The sequence below is a fragment of the Dendrobates tinctorius genome, unplaced genomic scaffold (assembly GCF_039654945.1).
Source record: "Dendrobates tinctorius isolate UK_male_01 unplaced genomic scaffold, ASM3965494v1 ptg000540l, whole genome shotgun sequence".
In the NCBI taxonomy this organism is placed as follows: domain Eukaryota; kingdom Metazoa; phylum Chordata; class Amphibia; order Anura; family Dendrobatidae; genus Dendrobates; species Dendrobates tinctorius.
In genome coordinates, this window is record NW_027362199.1 from 311,912 (window position 1) to 324,662 (window position 12,751).

The 12,751-nt window shown below is 50.1% G+C and overlaps 1 protein-coding gene across 10 annotated transcripts in view; it reads right to left on the reverse strand.

The window, feature by feature from the left end:
* The window catches only part of C2CD5 (C2 calcium dependent domain containing 5), a 101,075-nt gene that overhangs the window by 28,624 nt on the left and 59,700 nt on the right, over window positions 1-12,751 (reverse strand). For 8 of the 10 annotated variants that reach the window (XM_073565105.1, XM_073565109.1, XM_073565106.1 and 5 more), the window contains 6 exons: window positions 2,723-2,821; window positions 1,836-1,925; window positions 1,681-1,762; window positions 1,376-1,462; window positions 1,133-1,177; window positions 892-993 (listed from right to left, as the gene is read on the reverse strand). In XM_073565105.1, the coding sequence (XP_073421206.1) occupies window positions 892-993; window positions 1,133-1,177; window positions 1,376-1,462; window positions 1,681-1,762; window positions 1,836-1,925; window positions 2,723-2,821 (505 nt within the window). Of the gene's footprint in view, window positions 1-881; window positions 994-1,132; window positions 1,178-1,375; window positions 1,463-1,680; window positions 1,763-1,835; window positions 1,926-2,722; window positions 2,822-12,751 lie in introns of all 10 variants that reach the window. The other 2 variants (XM_073565110.1, XM_073565108.1) reach the window with 2 other exon arrangements.

Genomic DNA, 12,751 nt, shown 5'->3' on the forward strand with positions numbered 1-12,751 from the left:
AGCCTCTCATGTTAATATTCTAATTCCTGGTTTGTGACTGGACCATGGCTACTTTACCAATGAATACATTATTTTCTCTCTAAACACTCTGTGTAACCGTGAGTTCTCAAAGTAAATAGAAATTGTCAGGTTGCAAGTTAGGATCTCCCTTCAAAGGAGTCAGAAGGTGTGAAATGTTTCCAATTCTGTGTATGTCAGGACAGCACCCTGGGGCCGGAGACCAGGAATGCTGTATTTTCTCATGATAACAGGTCATGACCTTTGTGAAGAGCTGCAGCCTAGGCTAAATTACTGCTGGTCATACATGCATACATACAAATATTTTCGCTACACCTTACATGATCACTGTAGCTCTGTAACTACCGACCCTTACAAGATCTCGGCAGGACCCCCATATATCACGATCTCGGCAGGACCCCCATATATCACGATCTCGGCAGGACCCCCATATATCACGATCTCTGCACTATAATTCACCATCTCTGTAGCTCCATACTCACTGTTCTCATTATCGCTGCATCAACCTAAAATCTTATCTCAGTAGCTCCGCAACTACCGTGGATCACATGACCGCTGTAGCCCCCCCCACCATGAATCACGACAGCCGAAGACGCCACCGTGGATCACATGATCGCTGTAGCCCCCCACCGTGGATCAATTGATCGCTGTAGCCCCCCACCGTGGATCACATGATCCCTGTAGCCCCCCACCATGGATCACATGATCGCTGTAGGCCCCCACCGTGGATCACATGATCGCTGTAGGCCCCCACCGTGGATCACATGATCGCTGTAGGCCCCCACCGTGGATCACATGATCGCTGTAGCCCCCACCGTGGATCACATGAACGCTGGAAGAATCAGCACAATGAAGAAACACACAGCGTCCTACTTGTCTTTACTGATCCGCGTCTTATGGTGTGAGCCCTCATTCTAATGTGCTCTATCCAGCTGCTGCATCTGTCTGCAAAGGAACTGTAGTCAGCGGCAGAGGCTGGAGACGGACGGACAGAGACAGGACAAAAAGACAAAGAAAAAAGATGGATGACGTCTCCGGCAAAGAGTCCTGACCAAGAAAATCACCTCCCAGAGTCAGACGCATCCCGACCCACAGAGGTCACAGGCGGACCTACCTCTCTGCGGAGCGCCAGCCGAGGACCCCGTCCTGTCATGCAGATCTGCGGAGACAGACATGTGTTATACAAAACTGCTGACAACCTGCCTGTATACATGTGTGAGGTTGTCGGCACCGCCTCTAGTGATGACATCACTGATATGAGACCACACCCCTTATACTCCAGCACCGCCCCTCATCTATCACTGCTGACAACCTGACTGTTCACATGTGAGAGCTTGTCGGTGCACCAACGCTTTACCTTTGGCTGGAGAGAAAGTTGTCAGTCCAGGGGATTCAGAGGATAATTCCAGAGGGAACTGGAGCATCTCGTCTGCGTCTGTAGAAACTTGGATAAAAATAAGTAAAAGTTTAATTTCCAGACATTTGTACTGGCCCTTTAATCAGCTTACCCCCCAGACTCCCACGCCGGTGAGCCAGCCACGTCCTCCCCCTGTACTCCCACGCAGGGGCGCCCCCACCCAGGACTGCCACGCCAGCCACTTCCTCCCCCTGTACTCCCACACAGGGGCGCCCCCACCCAGGACTCCCACGCTGGCTCCTCACCTCGCGGTCGCTCAGCTGTACTCTTGCAGCTCTGTAGGGCGTCTTGCTTGCTGAAAGTGATGGCCACCGCGGTGACCGTGACCTGGAATGAGATGCACAGTTACCACTGCACCCGGGTTGATGCAGGGCAGAGACTTCTCTCGGGCACCGATCACCTGTATGGATTCATCCTCCGGCACTGCGACCGTGAAGTTCACATGGCAGAGGCAACATGGGACCATGGAGCGCAGCTTAAAGTACAGGCTCTGTGGGGAAACAGGAGGGACGGTGAGCGCTGCTTTGCGGGGAAACAGGAGGGACGGTGAGCGCTGCTCTGCGGGGAAACAGGAGGGACGGTGAGCGCTGCTCTGCGGGGAAACAGGAGGGACGGTGAGCGCTGCTCTGCGGGGAAACAGGAGGGACGGTGAGCGCTGCTCTGCGGGGAAACAGGAGGGACGGTGAGCGCTGCTCTGCGGGGAAACAGGAGGGACGGTGAGCGCTGCTCTGCGGGGAAACAGGAGGGACGGTGAGCGCTGGCCAGAGGAGCTACAGAGGCCCCGCTGTCACAGAGATACCAACACCGTTGTTGCTCTCACGATCTCTGCCTGCTGTCAGTGGTTTAGGCTTGTTACCATTGTATCCAGTCCAGACAATCCTCCGGCCACAATATATCAGCCCAGCGGACGCACGACTGCTCAATATACGACACTAGACCAGACAGCCCCATTCACTGACAGCAAGCGGTGATCTAGAAGATGAAGAGGCAGTAATAGTAACAGATTATGTCATATTACAGGGGGGCGCCATCACTTCAATAACAGGAACCTTGCATCTAGTTCTCTGTAAGCAGCCTGCAGTGTAAAGAATGGAGGCTTTCATTCTGGTTGGTTAAATCCCGGTGTCCATCTCATCCCCCGAGCTCCACACACCAACCACACGGCCGAAGGTAAAGCCCTAGGATCTCCCAGCTGTGCCCCTGGATCAGCAAGTACACTCCTTGCTATAGCAGGGCCCCCATAACCGTGCAGTACGAGGGGGGCCCCGTACACAGAGGGGTCCGCACCTTCAGGAGGTTCTCGCACATGTCGCTGAAGCTCTTGTTCAGGGTCTGATTCGTCAGGTTTACACTGGAAAGTCGGATGACGCGGACCGAGGTGAACATCTAAAAGAAGGACAGAGGGCGTCAGAGGTGACACACGGGAGGAGTATGTATACAGTATGTATGTATGTATGTATGTGTATATATATATATATATATATATATATATATGTATGTGTATATATATATATATATATATATATATATATATATATATAGCTAGCTATAGACAAAATGTGAAAAAAGATCGGGTGCAGGACCTCCGGGTACATACCAAACCTCCAGATAGTCCATCAAGCATGAAAAAGGTTCACACCCATTGACCCGAAACATTGCTGCATGGGCACAGAGCCATATGGGCTATTAAAAAAAGCACTTTATTGAAAACTAACATGGTGTGCGGCTTTCTTTTTTAATGGAATATATATATATATATATATATATATATATATATATATATATATATATATATATATATATATATATATATATATATATATACACATACACACACACACAGTGGGGCAAAAAAGTATTTAGTCAGTCAGCAATAGTGCAAGTTCCACCACTTAAAAAGATGAGAGGCGTCTGTAATTTATATCATAGGTAGACCTCAACTATGGGAGACAAACTGAGAAAAAAAATCCAGAAAATCACATTGTCTGTTTTTTTTCCATTTTATTTGCATATTATGGTGGAAAATAAGTATTTGGTCAGAAACAAAATTTCATCTCAATACTTTGTGATATATCCTTTGTTGGCAATGACAGAGGTCAAACGTTTTCTGTAAGTCTTCACAAGGTTGCCACACACTGTTGTTGGTATGTTGGCCCATTCCTCCATGCAGATCTCCTCTAGAGCAGTGATGTTTTTGGCTTTACGCTTGGCAACACGGACTTTCAACTCCCTCCAAAGGTTTTCTATAGGGTTGAGATCTGGAGACTGGCTAGGCCACTCCAGGACCTTGAAATGCTTCTTACGAAGCCACTCCTTCGTTGCCCTGGCGGTGTGCTTTGGATCATTGTCATGTTGAAAGACCCAGCCACGTTTCATCATCAATGCCCTTGCTGATGGAAGGAGGTTTGCACTCAAAATCTCACGATACATGGCCCCATTCATTCTTTCATGTACCCGGATCAGTCGTCCTGGCCCCTTTGCAGAGAAACAGCCCCAAAGCATGATGTTTCCACCACCATGCTTTACAGTAGGTATGGTGTTTGATGGATGCAACTCAGTATTCTTTTTCCTCCAAACACGACAAGTTGTGTTTCTACCAAACAGTTCCAGTTTGGTTTCATCAGACCATAGGACATTCTCCCAAAACTCCTCTGGATCATCCAAATGCTCTCTAGCAAACTTCAGACGGGCCCGGACATGTACAGGCTTAAGCAGTGGGACACGTCTGGCACTGCAGGATCTGAGTCCATGGTGGCGTAGTGTGTTACTTATGGTAGGCCTTGTTACATTGGTCCCAGCTCTCTGCAGTTCATTCACTAGGTCCCCCCGCGTGGTTCTGGGATTTTTGCTCACCGTTCTTGTGATCATTCTGACCCCACGGGGTGGGATTTTGCGTGGAGCACCAGATCGAGGGAGATTATCAGTGGTCTTGTATGTCTTCCATTTTCTAATTATTGCTCCCACAGTTGATTTCTTCACTCCAAGCTGGTTGGCTATTGCAGATTCAGTCTTCCCAGCCTGGTGCAGGGCTACAAATTTGTTTCTGGTGTCCTTTGACAGCTCTTTGGTCTTCACCATAGTGGAGTTTGGAGTCAGACTGTTTGAGGGTGTGCACAGGTGTCTTTTTATACTGATAACAAGTTTAAACAGGTGCCATTACTACAGGTAATGAGTGGAGGAAAGAGGAGACTCTTAAAGAAGAAGTTACAGGTCTGTGAGAGCCAGAAATCTTGATTGCTTGTTTCTGACCAAATACTTATTTTCCACCATAATATGCAAATAAAATGAAAAAAAAAAAACAGACAATGTGATTTTCTGGATTTTTTTTTCTCAGTTTGTCTCCCATAGTTGAGGTCTACCTATGATGTAAATTACAGACGCCTCTCATCTTTTTAAGTGGTGGAACTTGCACTATTGCTGACTGACTGAATACTTTTTTGCCCCACTGTGTGTGTGTGTATGTATGTATGTATGTATGTATGTATGTGTGTATGTATGTATGTGTATGTATGTATGTATGTATGTATGTGTGTGTGTGTGTGTGTGTGTGTGTGTGTGTGTGTGTGTGTGTGTGTGTGTGTGTGTGTGTGTGTGTGTGTGTGTGTATCACCAACCAATCGAGAAGCATCTTTCATTTTAACAGAGCTGTTCAAAAGAAGCTGAGCTGTGATTGGTTGCTATGTGCAACAGTTTTCCTTGCAACCAATCACTAAGCATCTCTCATTTCAATATACAGCACAAATGCCAATAGTAGTCAGAAATTGACAATAAATTCTCACCCAAAATGTATGATATATAACAGCAAGTAAGATAAAATATAACTTTTAATACATAACTTAAAAAATTAATCCTAAGGTGTCACCAATTAGTGATTAAAATGAGATGCCCATACATTGGGTGATCCTCAAGGGATAATTAGATACACCCATAAAGCATCAGATAGGAATATAGAATGCAGTTAGTGTAACATCCAAACAGCAATCTATATATATTGGATACAGCATAAAAGATAGCAGCAAAATGCCATAACCAAATGCACTCATATGTTTATATACTGGCTAGACCAAAAAAAGGGGGAAGAGGTTCATAGCCACAAATAGATGAGAATAATAAAAGGAACAATCTCACCAATATTTTGCAGACGGTCAGGAGTCTCCAGGAATACTCATCATACGTATGGATAAGCAGCAGTGGGAGTACAATACCCTGTCACAACCCTCATAAGTTGCATTACCTGATCCCCAGACTCCTGCCCTGACAAGGGCAGTCCACATCTAGCCCTAGATTGCACAAGCCCTACACTTTCCCTTCAAGGAGCGTCCCAACGCGTTTCATCCAAGTAATTCTTCAGGGGACTAACTTGTTCAAAAGTGCCACAGTGCAGCAGATAGCATTGAGAGCAGGAGGATGTATGTCTCTTAGCTTTAGCACTGTGGCACTTTTGAACAAGTTAGTCCCCTGAAGAATTACTTGGATGAAACGCGTTGTTATACATCTCTCATTTCACCAGAACTGGCTAAAAGAAGCCGAGCTGTGATTGGTTGCTGCTATGAGCAAGTTTTCCCACTTGGCAACTTCTCAAGGGACACTGACATGGTGGAAGAAATCTAGCATCCCTGGGAACATAAGCACCAGCCATTGTCTGCCCCCCAGAAAGGAGCAGAGAGCACATGACAGAAATGAATCCCCCCTCCCTGCCCATATACACATCCCACATCCCAGAGGCACATCTTCCCTCTTAAAGGGATCTCTGGCATGGAAGTCAGGGCAAATCCATCCAGTGCTTTGGTACAGACCCCAGGGATGATGCGGAATATTAGCGGTAGTAGTCCGGTGGCTCTGGCTGATGGGATGATGTGGGATATTAGGAGTAGTAGTCCGGTGGCTCTGGCTGACGGGATGATGTGGGATATTAGGGGTAGTAGTCCGGTGGCTCTGGCTGACGGGATGATGTGGGATATTAGGGGTAGTAGTCCGGTGGCTCTGGCTGACGGGATGATGTGGGATATTAGTGGTAGTAGTCCGGTGGCTCTGGCTGATGGGATGATGTGGGATATTAGGGGTAGTAGTCCGGTGGCTCTGGCTGACGGGATGATGTGGGATATTAGTGGTAGTAGTCCGGTGGCTCTGGCTGACGGGATGATGTGGGATATTAGTGGTAGTAGTCCGGTGGCTCTGGCTGATGGGATGATGTGGGATATTAGGGGTAGTAGTCCGGTGGCTCTGGCTGACGGGATGATGTGGGATATTAGGGGTAGTAGTCCGGTGGCTCTGGCTGATGGGATGATGTGGGATATTAGGGGTAGTAGTCCGGTGACTCTGGCTGATGGGATGATGTGGGATATTAGTGGTAGTAGTCCGGTGGCTCTGGCTGACGGGATGATGTGGGATATTAGGGGTAGTAGTCCGGTGACTCTGGCTGATGGGATGATGTGGGATATTAGTGGTAGTAGTCCGGTGGCTCTGGCTGATGGGATGATGTGGGATATTAGGGGTAGTAGTCCGGTGACTCTGGCTGATGGGATGATGTGGGATATTAGTGGTAGTAGTCCGGTGGCTCTGGCTGACGGGATGATGTGGGATATTAGGGGTAGTAGTCCGGTGACTCTGGCTGATGGGATGATGTGGGATATTAGTGGTAGTAGTCCGGGGCTCTGGCTGACGGGATGATGTGGGATATTAGGGGTAGTAGTCCGGTGGCTCTGACGGGATGATGTGGAATATTAGTGGTAGTAGTCTGGTGGCTCTGGCTGACGGGATGATGTGGGATATTAGGGGTAGTAGTCCGGTGACTCTGGCTGACGGGATGATGGGGGATATTAGGGGTAGTAGTCCGGTGGCTGATGGGATGATGTGGGATATTAGGGGTAGTAGTCTGGTGGCTGATGGGATGATGTGGGATATTAGGGGTAGTAGTCTGGTGGCTGATGGGATGATGTGGGATATTAGGGGTTGTAGTTTGGTGGCTCTGGCTGACGGGACGATGTGGGATATTAGGGGTAGTAGTCCAGCAGCTCTGGCACCGGGCCGACAGAGAGGTTGCAGAACGCCGGCAGCGGGCCGACAGAGAGGCTGCAGAACGCCGGCAGCGGGCCGACAGAGAGGCTGCAGAACGCCGGCAGCGGGCCGACAGAGAGGCTGCAGAACGCCGGCAGCGGGCCGACAGAGAGGCTGCAGAACGCCGGCAGCGGGCCGACAGAGAGGCTGCAGAACGCCGGCAGCGGGCCGACAGAGAGGCTGCAGAACGCCGGCAGCGGGCCGACAGAAAGGCTGCAGAGCGCCGGCAGCGGGCCGACAGAAAGGCTGCAGAACGCCGGCAGCGGGCCGACAGAAAGGCTGCAGAACGCCGGCAGCGGGCCGACAGAGAGGCTGCAGAACGCCGGCAGCGGGCCGACAGAGAGGCTGCAGAACGCCGGCAGCGGGCCGACAGAGAGGCTGCAGAACGCCGGCAGCGGGCCGACAGAGAGGCTGCAGAACGCCGGCAGCGGGCCGACAGAGAGGCTGCAGAACGCCGGCAGCGGGCCGACAGAGAGGCTGCAGAACGCCGGCAGCGGGCCGACAGAGAGGCTGCAGAACGCCGGCAGCGGGCCGACAGAGAGGCTGCAGAGCGCCGGCAGCGGGCCGACAGAAAGGCTGCAGAACGCCGGCAGCGGGCCGACAGAAAGGCTGCAGAACGCCGGCAGCGGGCCGACAGAGAGGCTGCAGAACGCCGGCACCGGGCCGACAGAGAGGCTGCAGAACGCCAGGAGGAGAGGGCTTTCAAGCTTCCGATGGCTGAAAGAGAGAGAGGTAACAGTCCTCCGCTAACCCCCTGCCAGGACATAAACCCAAGGAAACCACATTTGGAAAACTTCCCTGTGATGGAGAAGGATACAGACTTACATACTTTACTTTGGGGGTTTGAAAAAACCTGCAGGCAATGCCATCTACCCCGTGAGCAGTGGGCGCAGTATCTAATCCCAGGGTTGAGAGGCAAAGCAGTGGAAGTTTTTGATGGCCTCCTGTTGAGGAGAGCCTTAAGATCAAATACTTATTTAACCTCAAGACATAAGAGATTGAGAGGAGCTACCCACAAAGTGTATTATTTCACCTTACATGAGCTTTTTCAGATCAAAGTGTGACACTAAAGATGGCTGCCATGGTGTGGACCATGTGGTGGTATACAAGATGACGCCTACCCTGATGACCTCATGGATCCGCCCACAACGACGCCCACTGTGATGACCTCATGGATCCACCCACAGACTAGCTCGCTGCCCAACCCACTAACCAATGGAAAACATCCGATCACTCCCATTTTAGAGCTAACCGAGCCCCCTCACAGGGGATATATGAACCTACGGTTGGAATAATAAAGCGCTCTCTTGGAGCTGTGCTATAGATTGATCAAAGAGAGGTTACATCCGACACATTCTCTGGTGTGATTTCTTTAGTACGCACTGATCAATATCCATTGGGCCAGGAGCAGGTAACTAGTGAACATTTCTTATTGTTCAACCTAACACTCCCACCAGAGCTAGATGGGGACTATGAGGCCATAAAAGAGGCCCTGATCAGGAAGTACAACCTAACCCCAGAAGTGTACCGGAGAAAGTTCCGGAACCTACAAGGTGGATAACCTGACAGCTATGCGGATGTCGTGAGCACCTTGAGGACCACGTTCCACCAATGGATCAGAGGCTAACAGGATGCCTGAGGTGCGGAAGCCATCGGGATCCAGCTGGAAGGGATGTAAACTAAACAGGGACCCTTCTCCTGCCGGCCGATCACCAGTGCTGCCCAAGCCCACCTCCTATGGGTCCCGGAGACTAGACATTCTTTAGGCGCAAACGCCGATGCTTCTCCTGCAACAAGGTGGGACATGACAGCGCAGTCTGCCGTGATAGGGACAAACGCCCAACTACATCCCCAAAGCCGTCTGGGTCCCCACCGTCTGTCCTCTGTGGTCGGCTCTGATGTGAGGACCAATGAGAACTGTCAATGTGGTAATAAAGTCACCATTGGCCTCAGGGACACTGGGGCAGAGGTGACTCTGGTGCGTCCAGCAATGGTAAATCCTGCAGATATCATACCAGGAAAGACTATGTCTATTTCATTTTCTCCATTCTCTGAAGGCTTCCTTTCTCCATTTTTGTTGCTTTAAGATAAATTTTTGTAATTGGGGTAAAAGTTCAGGCTGTCATGAAAATCGTAGTTACTTACCGATAACGGTATTTCTCCGATCCCATGACGACACCACGGAGAGAGGGGCTCCGCCCCACGGGGACAGGAAACCTAAAGACAAAAAGGCGGTACCTCTCTCCCACGTCAGTTGTTTTACAGAGCATTTAACGGAATTTTGGCCTATAACATGAACAACTTTAAGAAAAACAATATTTCTATAATCATTAAACTGCGTAGAGGAGACACCACGTGACTATTTGGCTAAACTTTATTTACAATAAGTGCGCACCCCACGCGTGTAGGGAGGGAATATACGGGTGCCGTCATGGGATCAGAGAAATACCGTTATCGGTAAGTAACTACGATTTTCTCCTTCCCCCATGACGGCACCACGGAGAGAATTGCAGGGACTATCTATTGGGGGGGACCACTCTCTCCAGCACCCTTCTACCAAAGGCTAGATCTGAGGAGGTGGCTAGGTCCAGCCAATAGTGGTTGAAGAAAGTTGAAGGAGAGGACCACGTAGCGGCTCTACATATCTCAATGGAGACGCCTGCTCTCTCTGCTCAGGAAGTTGACACCGCTCTTGTGGAATGGGCCGTTATTCTGCCTGGGATGTCCACGCCTTCTGACGAGTACGACAAAGTGATTGCGTCCCTTGTCCACCTCACCAGCGTGCTCTTTGATGCCTTCCACCCTTTCTTTGGCCCCTGGAAGCAGACAAAGAGAGCCCTATCCTTCCTACACTCCCTGGTTGCCACTAAGTATTCCACTAGGCATCTCCTGACGTCTAATGTGTGCAAAGTCTCTTCTCCCTTGTTTCTGGGATTGGGGCAAAAGGAGGGGAGGGAGATTTCCTGGGTTCTGTGGAATTGGGATGCTACCTTCGGCAGGTAGGCGGGGTCTGTCCTAAGTACCACCCTATCCTCTAGGATCTGAGTAAACGGAGGGTAGGCTGACAGGGCTTGAATATCACTTATTCTGCGGGCCGATGTCAGGGCTACCAAGAGGGAGGTCTTGAGCAATATCAGTTTTAGAGGGGCCTTTTGCAATGGTTCAAAGGGAGGTTTGGGCAGGGCTGAGAGTACCAAGTTTAGGTCCCAGGGAGGAGTATTTAGGGAAGGTATTGGTCTGGATCTACCGGCTGCTTTGATGAACCTGGCCACCCACCGGGTCCCTGCCAAGTCATAGTTGTAAAGGGTCCCTAGGGCCGCCACCTGAACTTTCAGTGTACTGGTAGCTAAGCCTTGTTCTAAGCCCTTCTGTAGGAACTCTAAGATCTTTGATAGAGGAACCTCCCCCCCCCCTGCGCTGAGAGGAATTTCCTCCAGATCCTCCCATACACTCTGGTGGTTACTGGTTTCCTACATCGTAGCAGAGTGGACACAATTTTTGGAGAAGCCCCTGTTGGTCAATAGCGCCCTTTCAAATTCCAGGCCGTCATATGTAGGTTCCCCACCTGGGGGTGTAGTACTGGGCCCTGCGAGAGCAAGTTCGGAATATCTGGGAGGACCCAAGGGTCGGAGATGGACATTCTCCTCAACCATGAGAACCACGTCCTTCTCGGCCAGAACGGGGCTATTAATATTACCCTTGCCCTGTCCTCCCGAATCTTCCTCAGAACTAATGGAATTAGGACTATTGGAGGAAACTCATAGGCAAGGGGATAGTGCCAGGGAATAATGAGGGCGTCCAGGGCTACCGGGTTCCCGGAGGGGTTTATGGGGCAGAAGGTTTCCACCTTCCGGTTTGTGCTGTTGGCAAATAGATCTATGCTGAGTTTTCCCCATAGTGTCGTGATCTGGGTAAAAATTGCCTGGTTTAACTCCCACTCCCGTCTCAACTGTGTGCGACTTAAGAAGTTTGCCGTCACGTTGTCTGCTCCTTTTATGTGTAGTGCCGTCAGTGAGCCTAGGTTTCCCTCTGCCCACTGGAAAATTGATTTTGTCACTTCCCTTAGGGCATGGGATCTTGTCCCCCCCTGATGGTTCAAGTAGACTACTGTGCGGTTGTTCGAAAATACCCTTACATGGTGGGACTTGAGGGAGTTCAGAAAATACCGGAGGGTGAGTTTTACCGCTAAGAGCTCCTTCATATTTGAGGAGGCTTTTCCTTCGTCCCTCGTCCAAACCCCTTGTGCTACCTGGTCATCCAAGTGGGCCCCCCACCCCCTGGGGCTTGCGTCTGTGGTAAGGACTCAAGATATCACCAATACCCAAGGGACTCCCCGGGCTAGGTTGGATGGTTTCTCCCACCACTCTAGCGAGTGGGCTGTTTCAGGTGTAATGTCTAACCGCCCTTCTAAATCTTCGTGAAGGGAAACCTGTGCGGCTAGTATCTCCCACTGTAGATCCCTTGTATGGGCTTGGGCCCACCGTACAGCCGGGATGCAGGCTGTCATTGAGCCGAGCAGGGACATGGCTTTCCTTAGTGTTGTTGCTGTGTGCGTTTTCACGACTGTCACTATCTGCCTCATGTGCGTCATTTTCCCTCCTGGGAGGCGACACTCTTGTCTGAGCGAGTCTATGGTGATGCCCAGGTACTCCTGTACTTGGCTCGGAGTCGTCCGAGATCTCGGCAGGTTTAGCAGCCACCCTAGATTGGTTAGTGCTTCTATAGTCCTGTTCAGCTGATCCCTGCAGTGAGAAGGGAGTTGCCTACCACTAGAAAGTCGTCTAGGTATGGAACTATGAGTACATCCTGCTCCCTTAGATGTGCCATGACTTCCGCTATGATTTTTGTGAAAACTCTCGGAGCGATGGCCAGCCCGAATGGGAGAGCCTTGAACTGGTAGTGCCTTATTTCTCCTGTTATAGTAACTGCAATCCTGAGATACTGGCGATAGTCCGTGTGTATGGGGACGTGATAGTACGCGTCTTAAGTCGAGCACTGTCATGAAGCAGGCTGGAAACAGCATTTTTACTGCGGATTTTACTGTTTACATCTTGAACGGATGGATTGTCAGACACTTGTTTAGTCTTTCCAGGTTTATTATCGTCCTGAATGTCCTGTCAGGCTTCCTCCTCAGGAAGATAGGGGAATAGAAGCCTTCTCCTTTTTCCTGGCGGGGGACTTCTTGTAGTACTGATTTCTCCACCAGGTTCTGAATTTCTTGATGGACTGCTTCCTGCTCTTCCGCCGACTGTCTTTGCG